Raw genomic sequence first — 26,056 nt, 5'->3', positions numbered from 1 at the left:
AAAAAAAAAAAAAAAAAAAAAAAAAAAGTCAATTTTTTAACAAAGAATTTTCCATGAATATTTACAGTATTACAAGACGACTTGCTTTGATAAATCAATTTGTTGTTGTTTTCTTTTCTTTTCTTTTTTTTGAGACAGAGTTTTGCTCTGTCACCCAGGCTGGAGTGCAGTGGCACAACCTCAGCTCACAGCAACCTCTGCCTCCTGGGTTCAAGCGATTCTCCTGTCTCAGCCTCCCAAGTAGCTGGGATTACAGGTGCTCACCACCACACCCGGCTAATTTTTGTATTTTTAGTAGAGATGAGGTTTTGCCATATTGGCCAGACTGGTCTTGAACTCCTGACCTCAGGTAATCCACACACCTTGGCCTTCCAAAGTGCTGGGATTATAGGCCTGAGCCACTGTGCCCGGCAGTTGTTGTTTTAAAAAACAATGGTTTCTTCAAGTTGAGGATAACGACAAATCCATGGCAAACTCTAGAAAGAAAACAAGGGCTTCTCTCCACTTCTCTAATGTAGAGCACACTGCACTCCTGTCTTTAGTGATTCCAGAACAAAAAACTTTGCATGTTTATTCTATTACCAAGGCCACCAAAGAAACATGGCAAGTGGAGGCTTACCTCTTTGGTGGGGCTGCAGAAACCTTTGCAAAAAGGGATAGAAATTGAAGAGGAAGAGCTGTGGAGAGAAAACCGACTTTAATACTGATGCAACTGACACTATGGAGTTCCATTTCTTCTCAATGCAAATATATCACCAAGCTCAACTAATTGGTGAACACTTTCATTTTTTTTCTCAGTAAGCAATCATGCCCTAGGATGATTCAACATGCTGTATTAACCAAGACTAGGAACTCTCTCAAATGAGGCTATGCTGCTATCCTCATTATGTAAAGGAGGAAGCAAGTATATGCAGAGTGAACTAGGGGAAGGAGAGGTAAACAAAATGTAACATTCTTCTACTTTTAAAACTGGTGTGGCTGCAGAAACTAACTTTTTGGTGTTCTAAGGAGAGGGGGTTATAGGAAGGAACAGCATTGATATCAAGGCTCCAAAACAACAGACAAAATCGGAATTCAAATCTGAATAGCACCAAGTATAATTTAATCAGCAAAGCTCACTTCTGGTTCTATTCTTGTACACCAGTCCAACCACACGGAAGGAGTCACTCTGTGCACCATAATTCAGAGGGAAAACATTAACACTCCGAAGTCCATCTAAACAAAGGTGACCAAGGTTATTAAAGAAATAGTAATGTTTAACTTCAAGACGAGATACTGGAAATAAACTGGTCTTTTTCAAGGTTCATCAGTTAGGTGGGAATAAACTAATTTTTTCTATTTTAGCCACAGAGCAAAAGTAGGATGGGCCACTGAGAAGTTGTAGGGAAGACTTTGGTTGAACATAATGATGGATGTTCAATTGTAGTCAGTTGTGAAACTCCAGTATCATTTCCCTCAAACTATGCTTAAATCACAAATCACTTTTGCTTTCCTATAGAGCTCAAATTCAGTCTGAATGAAATTGCTGCACAAATGTAACAAGAATTGATCCTACACTGGGACTACAGCCATGGAGAAAAAGCAATGTAGTCGTAAAACGTTAATAGGTTTTTCTCAGAGAAAGGACGCAACTACTTTCACACGTGTACTTTCATTTTCAACTTGATATATGTCTATATTGTTCAAAGTGTTTTTCTTTCTTTTTTTTTAAATTGATGTTCAGAGCAGCACCAGTCACAAGATCAAAATGATAAGGAAAAATCTTAATGTCATTTCTTCATGACTTAAATTTCTGGGTATCTCTTTTTCTACAATGGCATCTAGTCTAACAGTATATGTAAAGTTCCCATATATATACCACTGAGGAGCTCTTGCAACTAACATTTGCAAACACGACAATTTCGTACTAGAGGGATCTGGAAGTCAGGAAAGCCAAGAAGGGTTAAACGAACAGTGAGATGCAGTAAGTCAATTAAAATATGTGCATTATATTGGCTCAAGAAAATGTGTATGTGCAACAAAGTGAACAAAAAGAAAGTAAAAAAGCAGAACAGGCCGGACGCAGTGGCTCACGCCTGTAATCCCAGCACTTTGGGAGGCTGAGGTGGGCAGATCACAAGGTCAGGAGTTCGAGACCAGCCTGGCCAATATGGTGAAACCCTGTCTCTACTAAAAATACAAAAAAACCAGCCGGGCGTGGTGGCGTGCGCCTGTAGTCCCAGCTACTTGGGAGGCTGAGGCAGGAGACTCACTTGAACCCAGGAGGTGGAGGTTGCAGTGAGCCAAGATTGTGCCACTGCACTCCAGCCTGGGCAATAGAGGGAGAGTCTGTCTCAAAAAAAAAAAAAAAAAAAAAAAAAAAAAAAAAGAAAAAAAAAAAAAAGTTTTACAATAANAAAAAAAAAAAAAAAAAAAAAAAAAAAAAAAGCAGAGAATAAAGTAGTCTGTCCATAAATGGAATATATGTACAAATTAACATCCACATTACTGCAAATAAAATGAAGTGATTAGTTATTTTCAGAGATGTTATTCTTCTTCTGTAAATTTTATGTGTTTAAATGTATGGGGGATAAAATTAAGCCACTGCTCTACCTTATGGCTTTTCTTTTACCATGGTAAATTCTACTTCAAATATTCACCAAGAGAAACATAACGTAATTCAAACCTCATGAATTCCCACCAATCTGGAGATGAGGTTCATGAGCATCATCTTCACTTCAAACCTTTCCTTACAGCACTCAAGCTGCTTTAGTAGTTTTTCTGCAAAATCTGGCAAGGAGAGGATGAAAGAAGTACATTGTGAGTCCATGGTCTATATGACATTTATGTAACAGGCATACGAAAAGGCAGTAGTTAGATCAGTGAACAGTTTGACAAACAGGTGAATATATCAATATATATAAGGGTGCCCAAAGTTAAATCTTAACAATTCCCAAGTTTTTTAGTATCAACATCTAGAGTGACTGTTTGACAGGTGCTCGCTTCACTTAACAGTTCTCCAGAGGCTTGCTTCTTAAAGGGGTAGTCCACAGACCAGCAGCTGCTGGTCCACCTGGGAGGCTTGCTAGAAATGCAGAAGCTCAGGCCCCACCTCCCCAAGTGATCCGTATCTACATGTAAGTTTGAGAAACACTGATCTACAGCGGGGGTCAGCAAATCTTGCCATACATTAGAGTACCAAGAGCCCCAATGCCCAGCTACACCCCATACCAACTAAATTAGATTCTCTGGGGATAACAGGACCCAAGCATCAGCACAGTTTTTATAAATTCGCAAGATGAGACCAATGTGTGGCCTAGTTTGAGAACTAGTGTTCTCGAACAAGGTTTTCCATATTTTTGGTTTCCACATATTATTATTATTTTTTTTTTTTTAAAAAGGACCAACAAAAGACTGCCAGTTTATTTGGTCAAGTACAATGCCCTATTACAACTGTGTTGTTAAAAGCATGAGTCTCAGAAAGACCTGTTTTTACATATTTTTCTTGTTCTGTGATAGACTGGGAATCACTGCTTTAGAAGACAATTTTGTAGGTTACAACCAACTAGTAACAACTAAGCATTTATTGACTATCTGTTAAATGCCAGGGATCTTATATTCCCAGAAAACCCCAAAGGCAGGAAATAAAATGGGCAAAGGTAAGGCCAACAAGGAACTCGGAAGTCATAATTACATACCTTGGGGATCATGAATCAAGTGAATGGCTGAAAAGTTAAACACCTCTGGTTTTTTCTTTTTTTTTTGTTTCTGAAAGGGAGAAGAAATACATTTTCAGTCTGAGTTACAGTGATGACCCCTTAAAACTTAATGTGCTAATAAGGCTGTTATAAGTCCATTAGACTCTTTAAAAGAAAAAAAACTTTGTTCTAAAAACCTTTTCAACTAGAAGAATTGAAGTTGGTTTTTGCCTTTTAAGATTAAATGTGGAGAATGTGTTCCAACCACTAGCACCTATGAGACTTACAGGAATTAGGAAATGCAAACATTAATAATATGGTTTGGCTCTGTGTCCCCACCTAAATTTCATCTTGAACTGTAATCTCTGCGTATCGAGGGAGGGACCTGGAGGGAGGGACCTGGTGGGAGGTTATTGGATCATAGGGGCAGTTTCCCCATGCTATTTTGTGATAGTGAGTTCTCACAAGATCTGATGGTTTAAAAGTGTTTGCCAGATCCCCTGTAGTGCTCTCTCTCTCTCCTGCCACCACGTAAGACGTGCCTGGCTTCCCCTTTGCCTTTCGCCATGATTGTAACTTTCCTGAGGCCTCCCCCACCATGCAGAACTGAATCAATTAAACTTCTTTCCTTGATAAATTACCCAGCCTCAGGCTGTTCTTTATAGCAGTGTGAAAACGAACTAATACAATTGATAAAACACATAAGGGCAAAATTAATGACTTTCAAAATAATCATTACAAAAATATTGAATGTACTGCATTTATGTACTCTTCTGACAAAACGTGTCTAGAAAAGATACCATAATACAAGCCACCTTGATCAGAACAAGTAAAAAGTGAATTTAATTAAACTAATTTATCCAAGTCACTGACTTTGCTAGAGCTGAATACATTTATTCATCTAAAATATTAGTGCTGAAAAATTCATCACACATTTCTAAGTCTTCTGAAAATGGTACTCTGATTTTAAATTCTTAAAAGCTCTAGCTAAAACAACATATTCTTCACTCCTATCTCATTTTCCAGATACAAGTCCCACCTTGAGCACTTTCATTGCCTTTTCCAACTTTTCTTGTTTTTGGAACTTTTCTTCCCTGTAGCATATTGTACTAGCAGGTCTCTTGCTGTTGGTCCATCATCCTAAAGAAGAAATTACTTTGTAAAATTGTAAACAAGGGAAATCTGCATAGAATGAAAGAGTAAACCTTTCAGTCCCTTCTTGGTTCTTATACCCGTTGCATACAGCTATTAAAAATGAATACTACTTTTAGGCTAGGCGCGGTGGCTCACGCCTGTAATCCCAGCACTTTGGGAGGCCAAGGTGGGTGGATCACTTAAGGCCAGGAGTTTGAGACCAGCCTAGCCAACACAGCAAAACTGTGTCTCTATTAAAAATACAAATACTTAGCTGGGCTTGGTGGCGCACACCTGTAATCCCAACTACTCAGGAGACTGAGGGAGGAACATCACTTGAGCCCGGAAGGGGAAAGTTACAGTGAGCTGAGATCATGCCACTGCACTCCAGCCTGTCTCATTAAAAAAAAAAAAACAAAACAAAAAAAAAAACAAACAAAAACAAAAAAAAATTTCAGTGGAAAAAATATGCCTATGTGTGCACAAACAGGTACATACAAAGATTTTCACTGCAGCACTAATTATTTTTTTTTTTTTTGAGATGAAGTCTCATTCTGGCACCCAGGTTGGAGTACAATGGCATGCTCTCAGTTCACTGCAACCTCCACCTTCCAGGTTAAAGCGATTCTCCTGCCTCAGCGTCCCAAGTAGCTGGGATTACAGGCGCACACCACCATGTCTGGCAAATTTCTGTATTTTTAGTAGAGACGGGTTTCGCCATGTTGGCCAGGATAGTCTTGTACTCCTGACCTTAAGTGATCCGCCCGCCTCAACCTCCCAAATTGCTGGGATTACAGGTGTGAGCCATTGCACCCAGCCCTCATTTTTCCTTTAAAAACTGTTGTCGGGCAACCCACTCGGGTCCCCTTCCACGCTGTGGAAGCTTTGTTCTTTCGTTCTTCACAATAAACCTTGCTACCACTCACTGTTTAGGTCCGTGCCATCTTTAAGAGCTGTAATACTCACTGTGAAGGTCCGTGGCTCCAAAACAAACAAAACAAAACAAAACAAAACAAAACAAAAAAAAAACTGTTGTCTTCCTTTACAAATATGTACATTGTTTACTACGGCATATGTATTCCCACTGCCCTGTTCTGAAATAAGCATCATTTGCTTTTCTCTCTTTTGTTATTTAGGTTGCCATTTACAATAAAAATGTATACACTGTTTAAAAGATGTTGCCACATATTCCAGTACTTTGGTTACCAAAATACTAAAATGGGGAAGAATAATTCTATTTTATTTTTTTTAGAAATTATTTTAATATTTCATGTCATCATGAATCTTGATTTTTTTTTTCCTCAAATATATGTTGGTGACAATTTTCATCCTAAATTTACATAGTGAGATATAGGTATAACTTTAGAACTAAGATCAAGGTCGAATAAATCTGTTTTATTAATTATTTAACCAATCTTACTGAATACAAGTGAAAAATTCCAAGTAGAGTAAAATAGCATGGCAGAATTCAATAGAAGGGCAAAGGTGTCATCTAGGTTCCTTTCTAACTTCAGCAGTCATAGACTTTACAATGTGCACTCAGAGCAAAAATGACAGGTAAGATTCAGAAGCAGCTATGATTAAACTAACCTCAGATTCAGAGTCACTGTCCTGTTTTTCTTCTTCATCTTTCCCAAGGAAGAATGTCAAAGCGGCAACTAATATCTAAAGACCAATGAGAAAAAAGTCAGCTACTTGATTCAGCTTAAAACAAAGAATAAATCCTTTTGACCATGCTTTATACACGTGCATAAACTAAGATCTGAAGAACAAATTCAAAGAGTGGTGGGATTTTTTGCTCATTTTTTCTTAATTACAATTGTTTTTATGTTATTTCTCTAATAAATACTTAATTTAAAAAACTAGATAAAAACTGCTAGGCTATATATAGTCATCCTTCAAGACTGTCAAGAATTTCTACATCCCCTATAAGAAAAGTGACATTATAGCCCTTCTAACAGACAAAAGTCAAACATTGACCTTAAATTTCTTTTAGCAGTGCCTAAGCCCAATAGAAGTCAAGAATCACAAGGGAAAAACATTAAAAAACCACTGAGGGTATCATTTAGTACATAGCAATTTAAAAACTCCTAATTCTATTGATTCCTTTAAAGTTCAGATGACCCAGGAAAGCAGTATAGGAACCAAGAAAGCATCACTTAACATAAACTGCACGTTGGCACATCACTGCATGCCTGGTACGCAGGCATGCAGTTTATGCTGAGTGCTGCTTTCTTCTAACTGCGTGCAGAAAGCAGACCACCCACAGACAGAGCTTACACACAGCCCTACGGGCGCTCACCTTGGTGACCTTAGAGAAACATGCAGTTGTGATAACATTGACAGTTTTGGCATCATTCCTGGGGGAAGACAATGAATGCTTTTAAGTAAATTTTCATTCTACTGTATTTCATAGCACAGACAATGGCACAAAATGAATAATATAACAAATGTCTGTGACATACCAGAATTCCCAATTGTCATATTTCAAAAAGATATGGGTTGCTAAATTAGTCAACCACAAGTAAAACATTTCATTAGATTTTAGCCCAGATTTATGACAAAATTTGCAGCCATTAACATGGAATATTTAAAGAATTTTTAATGACGTAGGAAGCTAGTCAAGTGAAGAAAAAAAAAATACTGAGAAGGTCTGGGACAGTGGCTTGTGCCTGTAATCCCGGCACTTTGGAGGGCCAAGGCAGGCGGATCACTGGAGGCCAAGAAGAGTTCAGGTCCAACCTGATCAACATAGTGAAATCCCATCTCTACTAAAAATACAAAAAAATTAGCTGGGCATGGTGGTGCGTGCCTGTAATTCCAGCTACTTGGGAGACTGAGGCACGAGAACTGCTTCAACTCAGGAGGCAGAGGTTGCAGTGAGCCAAGATCACACCATTGTACTCCAGCCTGGGCAACAGACCAAGACTTTGTCTCAAAAAAACAAACAAAAAACAATAATAATCGAGAATTTAAAAACTATAATATATAGGCTGGGCACAGTGGCTCACGTCTGTAATCCCAGGGCTTTGGGAGGCCAAGGCAGGTGGACCATGAGGTCAGGTGATCGAGACCATCCTGGCCAACATGGTGAAACCCCGTCTCTACTAAAATACAAAAAAAATTAGCCAAGCGTGGTGGTGCGTGCCTGTAGTCCCAGCTACTCAGGAGGCTGAGGCAGCGAAATCGCTTGAACCCAGGAGGCGAAGGTTACAGTGAGCCCAGATCATGCCACTGCACTCCAGCCTGGTGACAGAGCAAGAGTTTCTCAAAAAATAAATAAATAAATAAATAAAATAGTTTAATTAAAAAATAAAAAATAAACAAATAAATAAATAAAACTATAATATAGAAAATTTCAACCATATTTAAAATTCACATTAAACAAAAGACTGGGTGGAAATACCATAAATACTAACAGTAATTGATTAAAACCACTTTTTAAAGTTCTCCAAATTTTCTGCTGTAATGAATATTACTTTTATAGTAAAAAAATAAGTCAATAAGAAAAGCAAAAGAAATGAGTTGGGGACACTGTATCAACAAACTGAAGTATATGAGGCATGATATTTTATATAAATAGGATGAATTGACTTCAAAATCTTCAGAGTAGCAGAAGAGAGAGCTCAGATTTTGGAGTCAGTTAGATCTGGGTTTGAATTTCAGCTCTGCCTCTTAATAGCTAAACTTTTACTAACTCTAAGAACTTCCATGTCATTACCTATAAAATGGGGATAATTCCAGATAAGCTATATCTGCTGTTCTCAAGCTGTTCTAAGTGATGTCCTATCAACGTGCCCAACCTCAGTAGATGCTCAAGAAATGATAACCAATGTTATTAGTCATTTGAATTGCCTCTATTTTTACTTCCAACTTCAATCTATGACAGAGGTATATTAAAGAGCTCAAACTCAAGAAAAGTATTTGTATATGTGCTCTGTATTAATTATAAATGAAAAAAGAGTCTACTTCTCATAAGACAAATATATATACACTACCAAATGTTCCTTCTGTAGAGTTCAATCATTACATCTAAAGACATCTTGGCTGCGGTTGCATTGCTATCTCTTAACATGGTGTACATGAAATTTTGCAATACCTGAAGAAAAGGAGGAGAAAGAAGACTTAATACACTGATGGTACAATGCTGCAAAAATGGAAAACAGAAGAGTACTTACTACATTCACTTTATTGTTCTTGTGTTTTGCGTTTATATTCTTGATATCAGTCACAATATGTGTGTATAAAGTCTGAGCAAAAGAAACAAAAACATATACATTAAACCTAACCAACATTTTTAACCTTGCTATATTTGGAGAACAGTATGAAAATACAGGATGACTTAATTTTACCTATTTTTCATTCTATCACAGAAGAAACCCAAACCAAGCAGACAAACAAAAAAGCAACTACAAAGCAAAGCAAATTTGTCCTCAAGAGGTTAAACATGGAGTTTCATGTAATACAGCACAATTCTCCTAGGTATATATCCAAGAAAATGAAAACATCAGTGTTCATACAAACGTTCATAGCAGCCTTATTCGTAGTGACCAAAAAGTGGAAATAACTTAAGTTTCCATTAACTGATGAATGGATAAACAAAATGTGTTATATCTACACAATGGAATATTATTTGGCAACGAAAAGGAATAAAGTACTGATATGGGCTACAATATGAATGAATCTTGAAAACATTATGCTAAGTGAGAGAATCTAGTCACTACCACATATTGTATGACTCCACTTACATAAAATTTCCAAAACACACAAATCTATAGTGACCCAAAGTAAACTGGTGATTACCTAGAGCTAAAAGGGATGAGGAACGGGATTAACTGTTACTTGGAATAGAGTTTCTTTTGGGGGTGACAAATGTTCAAAAATTGATTGTGGTGATGGTTGTACCACTCTGTCAATACACTAAAAAGCACTGAATTGTATACTTTAAGTGGATGAATTTTATGTAAATTATATCTCAATAAAAGTGTTACTAAAAAAAATGCTCCAATTTACCAAGCACCTAACTGCATGTAGGAAAATACTGCGAATGCACATATCACTGGTGCCCACACCATGCTCCCATGGACCACTTTTATTCCACAAATTAGACTGCGGGTGGCAAGCCACCCAGGTGCCGAGGTAAGAGACCGAGGGCACGAGCTGTTCCAGTATAATGAGGAAAATATATATAATAAGAACAGCTGTACTAGACATAGCTTATAGATATGATTACTTATGAATAATATTAATGATTAGTTTGTAGCATTACTCTTTATTCCAGTATTATAATAATCTTTGCTCTACAATTATAACCTAGGAAAAACCAGGCCATACAGAGATAGGAGCTGAAGGGACATGGTGAGAAGTGACCAGAAGACAAGAGTGTGAGCCTTCTGTTATGCCTGGACAGGGTCACTAGAGGGCTCCTTGGTCTAGCGGTAACACCAGCGTCTGGGAAGATGCCTGTTACCTACCTAGTGGACCTTGGTCTAGCAGTAGCGTCAGTGCCTAGAAAAGGCACCCATTACTTAGCAGACTGGGAAAGGGAGTCTCCCTTTCCCCAGGAGAGTTAGATATGACTGGTCCGCCACGTCTTGTAGAGGGCCTGACATCAGTCAGGCCTGCCTGCAGTCATCCAGAGGCCTAACCGTCCCCCTGTGATGCTGTGCTTCAGCATCAGGCTCCTGGTCCACTTTCATGTTCCACTCTGTACACCTGGCTCCGCCTTTCAGATAGCAGTAGCAGAATTAGTGAAAGTACTAAAAGTCTCTGAAACGCAGAAGTAATGGCGTAAGCTGTCTCCTCTCTCCACCTTGGCTGCCAAATAGGGAAGGAACCCCTGTCCAGCGGAAATATGACTCATGTGACCTTACCTATCATTGGAGATGGCTCACACTCCTTACCCTGCCCCCTTGCCTTGTATCCAATAAATACCAGCGCAGCCTGGCATCCAGGGCCACTACCGGTCTCTATGTCTTGGTGGTAGTGGTCCCCCGAGCCCAGCTGTCTTTTCTTCTATCTCTTTGTCTTGTGTCTTTATTTCTACGATCTCTTGTCTCCGCACATGAGGAGAAAAACCCACAAACCCTGTAGGCCTGGCCCCTACATTAGACCAAGAATACAACTGCTAAAATAAAACAGTGGTAGTCTCTTAATACTTTGAAAAAAATTTTAAATTAATTAATGTAAACTTAAGTTTTTCTTTCCTTTTTTTCTTTAAATACAGAAGGGGTCTTTCTATGTTGCCCAAGCTGGTCTCAAACTCCTCGCCTCAAGTGATCCTCCCACCTCAGCCTCCCAAAATGCTGGTATTACAGATGTGAGCCAGTGTCCAGCCAACTTTTTCCATCTTAAATTTCTTTCATAAATCTTCAGCTTCTAGTGTTATATAAGCAAATGCAAATTCGTAGGAAAATGTTAATAACAACAAAAGAGTTTTTTGTGGGGGAGTGGGCCAGTTATAGCTGTGAGTACCAATGTCCTGATTTGGCCAGCCAGTATGGTGCAGTAGTAAAAGGCTTGGGTTCTGGAACCAGAGCCTGGGCTTATATCTAATCCCACCACTAAGAAGCAGTGTGAGAGTGGGCAAGTTACTCTATCTCTCTTTAACCTCAGCCTTTTCTTTTTTTTTTTGAGACGGAGTCTCGCTCTGCCGCCCAGGCTGGAGTGCAGTGGCCAGATCTCAGCTCACTGCAAGCTCCCCTCCTGGGTTTACGCCATTCTCCTGCCTCAGCCTCCCGAGTAGCTGGGACTACAGGCGCCCGTCACGTGGCCCGGCTAGTTTTTTTGTATTTTTTGTAGAGACGGGGTTTCACCGTGTTAGCCAGGATGGTCTCGATCTCCTGACCTCGTGATCCGCCCGTCTCGGCCTCCCAAAGTGCTGGGATTACAGGCTTGAGCCACCGCGCCCGGCCTAACCTCAGCCTTTTCATCTGCAAAGTAAGAATAATAATAATGAGGATCCCTCTCTCATAGGGCTTTGTAAGTAAATGAGTAAATACACAAAAGCTCTGAGAATGGTGCCTGGCACAAAGTATGCACTCAATAAATACTGGCTATTAACACCATACTGCATGCACACATGGTTGTTTTTTTTTCTGTTAAAGTAATTCTTAACTGTATCCAACAATGTAAAGCATCGATAATTCAAGAGACAACAAAATCTTATGTTGCCTCAAGGAAGATGCAGGGAAATATTTTTATTGCTCTTTACCTTTCGCAGAAGCTTATCATGGCAACGCAGAAGTTCAAAGAAGAGTTCTAGCAGGCTTGATGGATTGATGAGATTCTTATTTCTCAGCAAGATCAAAGCTTTGCAAAATGTCTCGGGAAGGAAAAAAAACATACCATAAGACAATGGTAAAGTTAACAAGGTGAGAAAATAGAGCATATATGTCCCAAGACCTTAATGTCTTTTACTAACTAGACACTATTGTAGGATTCAGAACAGTCAGTCTCTGCCTTCATGGAGCCTACACTGGGGATAGAACAGAACAGAGGACAGACAAGTCAAGTAAGCACATAAAAAGTGGGATCTAAGAAAATAAGTGTCATGCAGGAAGTAAACAGGTTTACGTAATTGATAAATAGTGACTGAGGGAGGGCCACAGGGAGGTCAAGTAAGACCTCTTTGTCGTGTCACCATATGGTAAAACCCTGAAACCATAAAGACAGGTGGGATAACAACATAATACACTAAATTGGAATAATCAATGCGAGTTTGTGACCTCACGAGGCATTCTTTTGACGTACCATTAGCACTAAGAATGGCCCAACAGCAGTTGTTGCACTTCTCCCCCATGCCTTTTTTTTTTTGAGACAGGTCTCGCTATATCGCCTAGGCTAGTCTTGAACTCTTGAGCTCAAGCAATCTTGCTTCAGCTTCCTGATTAGCCAGGACTGTAGGTACTCAGTTATTATTATTATTATTTTTTCTATTGTTAAGAGATAGAGTCTCATTATGTTGCCTAGGCTGGTTTCAAACTCCTGGAAACTCCTCAAATGATGCTCCTACTTCAGCCTCCTAAGTAGCTGGGATTACAGGCATGAGCTGAAGTGCCCAGCAGTAGTGGCACTCTTGCTTAACACCAATTCTTACATGTAGCCCTATCATCCAAATTTTGGCCTCGAATGTTCTCCTTCATTAGATGAAATACAATCCTTGAAGAACAGTTGATTCCAAGCCTTGGGGCAAGAAAAATGGTAAGAATGAATTTGGAACTATTTCTGCCAGAATTCAAGGATGCTTTCAAAAACAGGGGCAAGGCTGGGCATGGTGGCCCACACCCATAATCTCAGCACTTTGGGAGGCTGAGGTGGGAGAATCACTTGAGGTCAGGAGTTCAAGATCAACCTGGGCAATGTAGTGAGACCTTGTCTCTACAAAGAGCGTGTGGTGGCACACGCCTTGTGGTCCCAGCTACTTGGGATGCTGAGGTGGGAGGACTGCTTGAGCCCAGAAGCTTGAGGCTGCAGTGAGCTAAGATTGTACCAGCCAGGCAGCTGAGTGAGAGACTCTGTCTAAAAAATAAAATAAAATAAAAATAAAAAAATAAAATAAATTTTAAAAATCAGAGAAATTGCTAAAAGGACTAAGAAGCTCCCCCCGGCCAGGTGGTGACAATCTGAACATAAAGTAATGAAAATAATAATGCTCAAAAAAAGTTTTAAAGTACATAAAAGGTAGTTACAATGTCAAAGGAATACATATAACTTGATTTTTGTTTATTTAAGTAGGTAAGAATTACCACATATGGCTATTTCATTTCTTCCAGAAAAACCCCACAATGTTTCTGTCTGTGTAAGCAGGACAGAGTGAACAAAACTTGGGAATGACTCAAAAGTCTTGGAAAATAGCAAATACACCAGGTAGAAAGAAAGCACAGTGGTTGACAAGAATTGGTGGTTATCCCAATAACCAATTAAAAAGAGCTTCTTCCAGTGTGTTCAACGCTTCCTCTAAAGAGCAATGCTAACTATACAGACTCAATCCTTTATCTCCAGGCAAAGGAAATATCCATTATTTTTTAAAAACCTACTAATCATCATAAAGCACTATAAAGAAATACACATACACATTTTTTTCCATTTTTAAAAAAATTTATAGAGGCGAGGTCTCGTTATGTTGCCTAGGCTGCAGTGTAGTGGCTATTCACAGGCACGCGCATATCACACCTCAGGCTCAAACTCCTGACCTCAAGCAATCCTCCTGCCTCAGCCTCCTGAGAAGCCGGGACTACAGGCACACCTGGCACATTTATTAATTTAATAATCCCCACAGACCAGTTTGGTGGGGTACCGCCAGGAAAATAAAACTTAAATCCTAATTACATGGAAAGCCATTAAGTCTCTATACCCGAAATATCAAATCTCTATGAGCTACAAGGACTTCAAGAGTAACGTGACATCGGTAAAAGCCTTTAGACTAGGGGTTCAAGTTTGGAGTCCCTTGGGCTGTGCTGCCAGGTCCCATGTACCACCTGAGTGTCAATCAGTTGACAATCCAGAACCTGCAACCTTGGCTTGTATGAGATGGTATTCTTTTCCTTTTTGGCCTAATCAAATTACTAAAATCCTATAGTAGTACAAAAATGATAGAAATAGAAAAAAACCTGAGAAAATCTAATGGAAAACAAAGATTAATCTAAAGACTTGGCATTTCTACAAGTTTTGCTACAGGATATTAGCAAGTTTTCTGATCATATTTGTGTACTTATCTGCTGTAAAGAGGTTTGAAAAGCAGACATATTAAATTTGGAAGTGTCTTAGGTTGGGTTCCCTAGAATCAGAGACTGATTTATTACAAGTGATTTGTTGGGGGTATGATCTCAGAAAGGAAGTGAAGGAAGGAGGATAGTGCAGAGACAAGCAAAGCAAAGCAAGGATGTGTCCTTGACTGGAGATTAGCTTTAGTCCCATCACAGGAAAGCACTGGAGCACAACCTGCAATGGAGTCAGAGCCACCCTGAGGTAATAGGCTGGGCTTTTGTACCACATGATAATGGGCTGTAGGCTACTGGGGTAGGAGGACATCTCCCAGGCACTAGGACTCCGATTTAGCTGAGGACAATGTTCCAGAGAAAGGGCGGCTGAGGGCCACCAGTAGCTGACATTCACAACAAGCAGGGCAAACAGGTACACGGGCCTGGTAAAGGGAATGTCAGCCAGGACTCAACCTCAACCACTAAAGGAACAATGATGAAATGCTCAAACTGACTGTCTAATGGATAAGTTTACTAATTTAAGCATTATAAAAATGACAAATTGTAATTAGGATTCTTCATGCATATGAGATTTGAATGACTAGAAGAAATCATCTACTCAAAAGGTTAAAGAACATCCTGTAGGGTTAGTGTGCTGGAAGAATAGAAAGATCACAGTGTAGCTGAAAACAATAGGAGATCAGAAACACAGGCAAGAAGCAGATGATGCAGGCACCTTTGAGCCAGGTTATTAAGTTTCTGTTCTACTCTAACTATACATGAGAAACCATAGAAGGATTTTTAGGAAAGGATATAATAATTTACATTTTCCAAAGAAAATTAGCAGAGAGGCTGTTCTCATTTAAATATATATGAACGCAGCACACATGAACACAGCACAATTTATTCATCCAACTACTGGTCCTACCATTCGAAGATCTGGATCCAATACGGTATGATTGCAGGAGAGAAGATCTTTCACCTCTTGAGGAAAATTACTTAGATACTCTGGGTAGCAGTGACTAATCTGTAACAAAGCAAAGGCTCTTCTGAAGTTTCTCTCTTTCTCTCCTATAATTCAGATGCACACATTTAGGATGTTCTGCAAAAGGAGAGTAAAAGGCTATGTTTCATAGAAGTAGATGGTTTCAAACAACCTTCTTTTCCTTCTACGTGTTAATTTCTCCAACACTTATTATAGCTTCTCTAGTCTTAGTAATATTTATGATATGATTTAGTACCTGCTTTTATGATGAATTTGAAGAAAAAAAAAAAACAGTCTTAAAGTTTTGTCCTGGTTAGTTCTGCAAAAGATTTAGTGACATTCTCTAACTCATGATAGGGAGAAAATAAAATTTGCAAAAAGGGAAAGTTAGAAACATATTTTAATTAAGTTCCCATTCCAGAGTGGAATAAGGTTGAGTATTAGTGAAAAAATATTTGGCAAACTGTGTGTAACACCGGTCTTTATTTAAGAAATTGTATTCTTACCTGTGCCATAAACATCACCAGCTCTGCTAGTTCTTTGCTGGGTTTATTTGGTTGCAATTTGAAAATCTCCACATTGGATTTGTAGTGATTATACTGCTGTAGAAACTGTAGAAAAATAAATTTAAGTTTGTCACATTCTATTACATGACTTTCTCAGTGCAGAAATTCTTAGGAGAAACTGTTGACAATCACATGGAGAAAAACATATTACAAAAGTATATAAAAACACTCCTTTTGCCTTATCTGCATTCTTCAAAGTGCACTTTTTAAAGACCTGAGCACATCACAGATAATCTAAAGACCCTTTCCTTAGAATTATCATTACAAGTTTAGGCAGCATGGTGTAAGAACAGAGAAGCATAAATCCCAAAATTCAGACTGTAGCCCTGTTCTGCCAGTTACTATCTAAATGATCCCTACTGCTGGGTGTAGTGGCTCACACCTGTAATCCCAGCACTCTGGGGGGCCAAAGTGGGTGGATCACTTGAGCCCAGGAGTTCGAGACCAAACTGGGTAACACAGGGAGACCCTGTCTCTACAAAAAATACAAAAATTAGCAGGGTGTGGTGGTGTGCATCTGTAATCCCAGGTACTCAACAGGCTGAAATGGGATAATCACTTGAGCCCAGGGAGGTCGAGACTGCAGTGAGCTATGATCATGCCACTGCACTCCAGCCTAGGCAACAGAGACATTCTGTCTCACAAAATAAAAATAAAAATAAATGACCCCTACTACCACGTCCATGTATGCAGAGCACTCAAATCAGCAGAAAAATAACAGGTCAGAAATATAAATTATATCTCAAGTACATGAAGCTCTCCAGTCAAAATCCCCCTCACCCCTTTTCTTAAATTATACTTTTAAGTTTTGGGATACATGTGCAGAACATGCAGGTTTGTTACGTAGGTATATATGTGCCATGGTGGTTTGCTGCACCCATCAACCTGCCATCTACATTAGGTATTTCTCCTAATGCTATCCCTCCCTAATGCTAACATAAACAGGGCCCGACCCTGATAGGCCCCAATGTGTGATGTTCCCCTCCCTGTGCCCATGCGTCCTCACTGTTCAACTCCCAGTTATGAATGAGAACATGCGGTGTTTGGTTTTCTGTCCTTGTGACAGTTTGCTGAGAATGATGGTTTCCAACTTCATCTATGTCCCTGCAAAGGACATGAACTCATCCCTTTTATGGCTGCATAGTATTCCATGGTGTATATGTGCCACATTTTCTTTATCTAGTCTATCACTGATGGGTATTTGGGTTGGTTCCAAGTCTTTGTTATTGTGAATAGTGCCACAATAAACATACAAGTGCATGTGTCTTTATAGTAGAATGATTTATAATCCTTTGGGTATATACCCAGTAATGGGATTGCTGGGTCAAATGGTATTTCTGGTTCTAGATCCTTGAGGAATCGCCACACTGTCTTCCACAATGGTTAAACTAATTTACACTCCCACCAACAGTGTAAAAGCATTCCTATTTCTCCACATTTTCTTCAGCATCTGCTGTTTCCTGATGTTTTAATGATTGTCATTCTAACTGGCATGAGATGGTATCTCATAGTGGTTTTGATTTGCACCGCTGCCTGATGAGCTTTTTTTCAATGTTTTTTGTTGGTACGCTAGAAATGTCTTCTTTTTGAGAAGGGGCTGTTCAAGGTCCTTTCATCCACTTTTGATGGCGTGTTTTGTTTTTTCTTGTAAATTTGTTTAGTTCCCTGTAGATTCTCGATATTACCTTTGTCAGATGCGAAGATTGCAAAATTTCAATTCCCATCTACAGTTGCTTATTCACTCTGCATGATAGTTTTTGCTTGCAGAACCTCTTTAGCCGTTAATTAGATCCCATTTGTCAATTTTGCTTGTGGTGCCATTGCCTTTTGCGTGTTTAGTATGAAGTCTGCGGAGTGATGGTAGTAGCCTAGCGTTTGCTTCCTAGGTTTTTTTTTTTTATTTGCGTTTTAGGCTTCATTGGGGATGGTCTGGTTGAGTCCATCTATTATTTTTTGGCTATAAGGCGTTAAGGTGTAAGGAAGGGGTTCAGTTTCAGCTTTCTGCAAATGGCTAGCCAGTTTTCCCAACATGTTTTATTAAATAGGGAATCCTTTCCCCATTGCTTGTTTTTGTCAGGTTTGTCAAAGATCAGATGGTTGTAGATGTGTGGCGTTATTTCTGAAGCCTCTGTTCTGTTCTATTGATCTATATATCTGTTTTGGTACCTTTAAAAAAAAAAAAAAAAAAAACTAGGTCTCTGTCACCCAAGCTGGAGTGCAGTGGCACAATCATAGCTCACTGCCTCCTCAAACTTCTGGGCTTAAGAGGTCCTCCTGCCTCAGCCCCCTAAGTAGCTGGGACCACAGACGTTCACCACCACGCCCGGCTGATTTCTCATTTTTATTTTTTGTAGAGACGGGGTCTCTATATGTTGCCCAGGCTAGACTCAAACTCCTGGCCTCAAGTGATCCTCTCACCTCAGCCTCCCAAAGTGCTGGGATTACAGGTGTGAGGCAGAGCACCTGGCTCCCCTTTTCTTTTAAGTATCAAGTAAAACTGTATGCTAGAGTTCTAGACAGGATGTGTTAACAGCCAATAGCAGTAGACACATGGAAATAATAATAGCTTCCACTTATTCAGCACTTGTTATGTGCTAAGCTTCTTATGTACATCAACTCATTTACTTATGTTTAGTCGTACCAGCCACCTGATAATCAAATGGTGGAATTCACCAGGCCTCAGTTCCACAGTTTCATGCCTTACAGCTAACTACTCTCCACCCATACATAGTCCATGTCTTTAAATTATGTGATACACACACAATCACTCTTTCTCATCATCCCTACCTGGTCCAGTGAACTCCCAATTCACATATCCAGTCACCCCTCTGACATCTCTGTTTAGGTGTCTAAACAGACATCGTAAACTTAGCATGGTCAAAAAACAACTTGATTTCCCCAACAAAACTGCCAGGCCTCTAGCTTCTTCTAAGAACAGAAGTCAAGTCCCTACATGCTTCAGACAGAACCACTTCTCTCTTGACCCCATACCTCCACTGAATAGGAGTGAGGAGAGGGCTGTAGAACTCCTCATGCTCCTGACAAAATCCTCACCCCATTTCTTCCCCCACCCCACCCATGGCCCAGCTAACACTATTTACCTGCCTTGAGATGATCAGGACTAATCTCATTACACCCTTTATGTGCATCAGTCACCACAAGAGTCCAGTATTCCCTGGCCATCCCTCATCCCCCCTCACTCTAATCCTCATACCACTAGAATCCTGAAACTCTTGGGGTGGGGCCAAGGCATCTAAATCTCTTTTAAACAGCCCAGTCATTCGGATGCTCTATGGGAACAGTGGTTTTCTCCTGACACACTGCTACATCGTTTCTTTCTCCCAGCATGGATGAGTCAGTAGGCATCCTCCCTGTTCATCAATGCAACTTCCAGAGCACTCATATCCCTCCAGATTAACATCCTTTCTCCTCCTTAACCGTCTTCACCCCCAGCTTTGAACCTTATGCCACAAGACCCACTATTCCTCCCTGTAGTCATCTAAAGACTAGGGTTATCCTCACATTCCTTGAACATTTCAGCTCTTTGCTCACTGTCTTCTCACCCTCTATCACAATTCCTGTTATAATACTTGGAGATTTCGTATCCACATGGAGGATCTTTCCAATCCTCATTACCTGACTTCTACCTGGCCCCTCATTACCCTGACTTCTCCTCCTCTAATTATCTTGAACTTACTGTATCTTAGCACTCACTTCCATGGTCACGCCCTAATTGTTGTCATTACCAATAACTATATTACAACTCCATAATCTCAATCAGAGGTATATTCCTCTCCAACCACATCTCCTATTTTCCAAACTCCAACGATCCTTCAATCTCATCAGAATCCATAGTCCACTGAGCCTACTACCTTTCCACTGCACCTAACTAACCCCCGCCCCAACTTCCCTGCTCATCCAGCTTCAATTCCATGATCAATCATTATAATCACCTTCATGAATATACTTCCACTCACTTGCCCATTTCTCTTGGCATTATACCCATTTGGTAAAATGCCCACCCTGTGCTTTCCTTCTCTACAGCTACGCTCCCAGAGCTGAACATCATTGGAGAAAATCGGCTAACTGGTGTCATTTTATTTTTTCATTTTAATTATTTTGTTTTATTTATTTATTTATTTATTTTGAGACGGAGTCTCGCTCTGTCGCCCGGACTGGAGTGCAGTGGCCGGATCTCAGCTCACTGCACGCTCCGCCTTCCGGGTTTAGGCCATTCTCCTGCCTCAGCCTCCCGAGTAGCTGGGACTACAGACGCCCGCCACCTCGCCCGGCTAGCTTTTGTATTTTGTTTAGTAGAGACGGGGTTTCACCGTGTTAGCCAGGATGGTCTCAATCTCCTGACCTCGTGATCCGCCCGTCTCGGCCTCCCAAAGTGCTGGGATTACAGGCTTGAGCCACCGCGCCCGTCCTAATTTTTTTTTTTTAGAGCCAAGGTCTTGCTCTGTTGCCCAGGTTTCTGTGCAGCGGTGCTATCATGGCTCAATGCAGCATCAAACTCCTGGGTTTAATCAATCCAACTGCCCTAGCCTTCCAATTAGCTGGGACTATAGGCATAAATTCGTAACTACAAACCTCAAATAAGCCTTGCATGTACTCCAGCAATCTGATTACATTTCTCTAGTCCCTTCACTTTCCCACTTTTCTGGACAACCATTTCGTACTTTGCATTCTGTCCTCAAACCTCACTTCTTCCCTGTCCTCATTCTCAGCAGATGATCTTATCTCCAATTTCACTAGGAGTATAAGCAATCTGAGAATAATTTCCATTCAACTACCCATCTTCTCCTGTGCCCATATACTTTACTTTCCTATTACAAAAGCTATCAGGCCACCATCTAAGGCTAGCTCCTCCAGTTATGCATTAGATTCTAAACCCTGTAATGTCACTCAATCAAGGTCTTTGCTTCACTAGTTCCCACCTCCCATTTCCTGCCTCAATAGGTTTTGCCCCATCAGTATACAGATATGCTGTTCTTTCTGCCATCTTAAAAACAAACAAACAAACAAAACAAAACAAAACAAAACAAAACGAAAAAAACCTTTCTTAGTTGGGCATGGTGGCTCATGCCTGTAATCCCAGCACTTTCGGAGGCTGAGGCAGAAAGACTGCATGGTTTCAGCTTGGAGACCAGCCTGGGCAACATAGCAAGATCTCATCTCTACAAAAAAATCTGCTGGGAATGGTGGTTGCACACTTGTGGTCCCAGCTACCCAGGAGGCTGAGGTGGGAGGATTGCTTGAGCCCAGGAGGTTGAAGCTGCAGTGAGCCATGATCACATCACTGAACTCTGGCCTGGGCAACAGAGCAAGACTCTGCCTTGGAAAAAAAAAAAAAAAATCCTTTCTTGATTCCACTTTACCCTGTACCTTCTACTCCGTTTCTCTCTTCAGAAAAAGTCCTTTAAAGAGTTGTCCATATATCCATATATGTTGCCTAATTGCCCTCCTTTTTAAAAAAGTCCTTTAAATTGAGATATAATTCATATACCACAAAATTTACCCTTTGAAAGTGTATAATTCAGTTCTTCAGTATATTTGCCAAGTTGTACAATTGTTAAGTTTTTCATCACCACCAAAAGAAATCCATTAGCAGTTATTTCCTATACCCCTTACCCTCAACTCTGGCAACCACTAATCTACTTTCCATCCGTATAGATGCACCTATTCTGGACATATTCTATTCATATACATAGAATCATACTCCAATTGCTTTTAAACCTTCTGTAATCAGATTTTTGCACCCATTCCTCTTCCCAAACTGCTCATATCAGGGTAGCCAATGACATCCATGTCACTAATTTTTTGTTTTGTTTTTTCGAGATGGAGTTTCACTCTTGTTGCCTAGGCTAGGGTGCAGTGGCACGATCTTGGCTCACTGCAACCTCTGCCTCCCGGGTTCAAGCAATTCTCCTGCCTCAGCCTCTGGAGTAGCTGGGATCACAGGTGCCTGCCACCATACCCAGCTAATTTTTATATTTTAAGTAGAGCTGAGATTTCGCCATGTTGGTCAGGCTGGTCTTGAACTCCTGACCTCAGGCGATTCACCCACCTCGGACTCCCAAAGTGCTGAGACTACAGGTGTGAGCCACAGTGCCCGGTCCCATGTTGCTAAATTTAATGGTGGTCAACTTTCGGTATTCATCTTATTTGATTCATCAGCATCTGACATGCTTGGGCTCTCCCTCCCTTAGGAACATTCATACTCGGCTTCCAGAACACCTCCTGGTTTTCCTCCTAACTTCACTGGCTGCTTTCTCAGTCCCTTTTTCCAGTTACTTAGAAACTCACTGGCCTCTAAATGTTGGGAATCCCCAGGGCTTTCTCTACCTACACAATCCAGGATCTAATCACCCTTCTTACTACCTCCTGTTACCACCATCCTGGCGCCACTCAACCCAGCATCATCTCTTGCTGTGGATAATTCCAATAGCTTCTTATGCGGTGGCTCTGCTTCTCTCTTTGCCCTCCTACATAACAGTCTATCCTCAAGTCAGAGTGATCTTGTTCTCATATAAGGTGGTTCATGTATTCTTCTGCTCAAAACCCTGTAAAGGCTTCCATCTCATTGGGAGGTAGAATCCCAAGTTCACCCACTTTCCTCATTCCCCATTTGGAGCCACACTGGCCTTTATGTTCCTGAAACCTGCCAGGCATACCTGCCCCAGGGTCTTTATATCTTCTGTTCCTTCTGCCTAGATCATTCTTCCTAAACATATGCACAGCTCTCCCTCATGTCCTTCAGGTGTTCACTCAAAGATTACCATCTCAAGACCTTCCCTAACTATCCAATTTAAAACTGCAATAAACACCTCACCCCCAACATACATAAGTACTTTCCTATCATCTTTTTTTCACAGCACTTTTCATTATTTAACATACTATACTATTTGTCATTGTTTATCACCCCCTATTCGAATGTCATTTAATGAGCATAGAATTTTTATCTGTATAGCTCAATATTATGTAGTCCCAGGGCCCAGCATTGTGCCTTGCATATAGCAGGTAATCAACAGCATTTGTCAAATGAATGAACTTCAGTAAATGGCACTACCATCTACCTAGACACAAATAAAAAACCTGGGTGATCCTTCATTCCTTCTTTTTTCCTTTTCCCCCACATCCACTCCACCAGAAGGCTCTATTAGCACTACCTCCATGTAGAACAGTACCAATCTTTGTCCATAATTCCAGTGACACCACAATCCCTTGCCTGGTTATTCTGAGATCCATTATATTAGTTACCCTGCTTCCAGTGTTGCTCCTCTACAAGCCATTCCACATGCAACTTCCAGAGTACACTCTTTAAAAAATATAAGTCAGATCATGTCACTCTCCTGCTTAAAACTCTTCAATCACTCCCCAAGGCACTCAGAGTGAAATCTAAACTCGTTAACAGGGCCTAGGAGGCTCTGGATAATCTGATCCCTGCCTGCATTTCCTACATGATCTTCCACTGCTCTCTTCTATGCTGACTACACTTTAGCTACACTGGTTTCTTCTCTTCTTTTCCACCAGTAGCTTCTGCACTTTCTATTCCCTGTACCTACAATGCTCTTGACCTGCCTGGCTCAATATCATCACTGCAGAGCCACCTTCCCTGTTTATAGGGTCTAAACCAGCAGCCTCCAGTTCTAACCTATTCCCATCCAGTTTTACTTTCTTCATAGTCTCTACCATAGTAAGTCTACCCTCACTTGAATGTAAGTCCAAGAGAAGAGTGCTTTCTTACCTGTCTTATTCATTACTGTACCCCAATGCCTACCTAGAATAACAATACAGAGCAGGTATTATATAAGTGATTTTGGATATATACTTAAGTGAATTAAAGAGGTAGTTATTATCCCCTTCTTACATATTAAAATACCCACGTAGGCTCAGCGATTAACCCGCTTCGGTTACACAACTGGTTAACAACAGAGTCAGGAGTAGGAGTCATCTAACGGAATTATATGGACTCTCAACTTACCACTTTCTTTGCGAATGGCTATACAATGCTTTAAGCATCTCAAAGTCTTGCCTATGTTACTTAACTTCTTGTACTTGTTTCCTACTCTTTATTTCCACTATCTTGATCCTTGGAGAGGCTCTCTCTACTGGTGACCTAAGCCACTGAGATTGCCATGTGTTAAAAAGCACTCATAAGGCCGGGCACGGTGGCTCAAGCCTGTAATCCCAGCACTTTGGGAGGCCGAGACGGGTGGAACACGAGGTCAGGAGATCGAGACCATCCTGGCTAACACAGTGAAATCCCGTCTCTACTAAAAAAAACACACACACACAAAAACACTAGCCGGGCGAAGTGGTGGGCGCCTGCGGTCCCAGCTACTAGGGAGGCTGAGGCAGGAGAATGGTGTAAACCTGGGAGGCGGAGCTTGCAGTGAGCTGAGATCCGGCCACTGCACTCCAGCCTGGGCGACAGAGCGAGACTCCGTCTCAAAAATAAATAAATAAATAAATAAATAGCACTCATAAAATATCTATATGTGAAAATTTGGGGGAGGAGGGAAGTGAGAAGGGCAATGAAAAAATGAGTAATTGTGTTAGCCATTCAACAAATCACAACCTGGTAGAAGCACAAACATGTAATCGCAGCAAATACCTAGCAGAGATACCTGTTTAATGCCTGTCTGATAAATGGGTGTCCGAAGGAAGCACCTGTCAGATTAATATATCAAAACCACTTTCATTTTGTCGGTACTGGGTTCAAACACACCTAATGTTCACAACTTATATAAGGTTACTATACAACGCCCATCACAATGAGGGCCTAATTTTTCAATCTAATCTTTTCCCAAAGCAAAATCTGACATTCGAGTCATGCCAGTTTCCGGTAAGTTTGAATCCTGGCTTAACTACATATTCTAAGCTCCCGAGTCTGTCCCTTGTGCTTGAGAAACCCCCACTCTTTCCGGGCACAGTCCAGGGTACACAGACGGCTCTCAGAAACGGACGTCAATCGAAAGCATTCTAACATACGATTCATCAAGGGTTACCGACTAATTCAAGTTTGGGATTTCTGAAAAGAGGCTGAGAAACCCGAGTGGAAGTTGGTGGTTGGGTGCGGCCCATCTCTCTCTCTCCACCTCCGTGCGGTCGGAGAAAAATATCTTAAAACAAAATGAGGTTTTAAAGGTGTTTCAGCGGCAGCAGGGTCTACAGGGCAGGTAGAAAATCCAAAGGGCAACAAATTTTCAAGAGGTGGGGAACGAACCGTAAGGCATGTCTCTTCCCCAACCCCTTCTCTCCTCTGGAGGGATCCCTGAACCTAACAGAATAGGCGGCGAGCCTGGATCCCAGCCTCACTTTATGCTTTCCCCCACTGCCGTCTCAACCATCCACCATCCGGCCTCTAGCGTTTGCTGCGCCGCACTCCCACCTCCTCGATGTAGGCCGGCGGGTCTCGCTTGATCAGATTCTGTAACTGCGGCAGGTTGCTGGGCAGCTTGTTGTTGTTTCTGCTGGACATGTTGGCTGCAGACTAGCGTCGCGGCGAGCACTTTTAATAAAACTCAGACGGCCGGCAGCCAGCAATCCCGGCCAGCTACAGCTTGGACTCGTGTTTCCGGGTATGACCGGAAACAGCACTTGGGACGCTAGGCAGGCGACACCGTAGCGATTCCTACAGCGAATTATGCTACGGAAGCCTCAGAATGTCAAAATTATTCTCGTTGCCAAAATGCTCTGTGGTATATCGGAGAGCTAGCCACCAGTGTCCCGCCCCTCGCCGTTGGGCATATGCTACTACTACTTCCCAGCGTTTCTGAAAGGATCTGAAATGTGAATTTTTTCACGTGTATTAGCATATGTCATCATCCCGACACCCATATGAAGCACAAAAATGAGGATTAATAGTTTATTTTTAATCCCACTGTCTAAAGTTAGAAACTCACTACTGTAATCCCAGCAGTTTGGAAGGCCAAGGCGGGCCTGAGGTTGGGAGTTCGAGACCGACCTGATCAACATGGAGAAACC

The 26,056-nt window shown here is 40.9% G+C and overlaps 1 protein-coding gene across 1 annotated transcript in view; it reads right to left on the bottom strand.

Annotated features, from left to right (window-relative positions):
• Window positions 1-25,667, bottom strand: part of SDAD1 (SDA1 domain containing 1) — a 43,640-nt gene extending 17,973 nt beyond the window's left edge. Inside the window, 13 exon segments of the mRNA XM_017876582.1 lie at window positions 620-677; window positions 2,666-2,769; window positions 3,678-3,747; window positions 4,717-4,748; window positions 4,751-4,817; window positions 6,402-6,476; window positions 7,114-7,171; window positions 8,810-8,910; window positions 8,990-9,061; window positions 12,025-12,135; window positions 15,441-15,539; window positions 16,004-16,108; window positions 25,461-25,667. Coding sequence (XP_017732071.1) covers window positions 620-677; window positions 2,666-2,769; window positions 3,678-3,747; window positions 4,717-4,748; window positions 4,751-4,817; window positions 6,402-6,476; window positions 7,114-7,171; window positions 8,810-8,910; window positions 8,990-9,061; window positions 12,025-12,135; window positions 15,441-15,539; window positions 16,004-16,108; window positions 25,461-25,550 — 1,042 coding nt within the window. The 5' untranslated portion in view covers window positions 25,551-25,667.
• Window positions 25,668-26,056: the final 389 nt, after the last annotated feature.

The sequence above is a fragment of the Rhinopithecus bieti genome, unplaced genomic scaffold, assembly GCF_001698545.2.
Source record: "Rhinopithecus bieti isolate Rb0 unplaced genomic scaffold, ASM169854v2 scaffold_8675, whole genome shotgun sequence".
In the NCBI taxonomy this organism is placed as follows: domain Eukaryota; kingdom Metazoa; phylum Chordata; class Mammalia; order Primates; family Cercopithecidae; genus Rhinopithecus; species Rhinopithecus bieti.
Note: the sequence above shows the minus strand (reverse complement) of the source record. Positions and strands in the feature narration are given on the sequence as shown.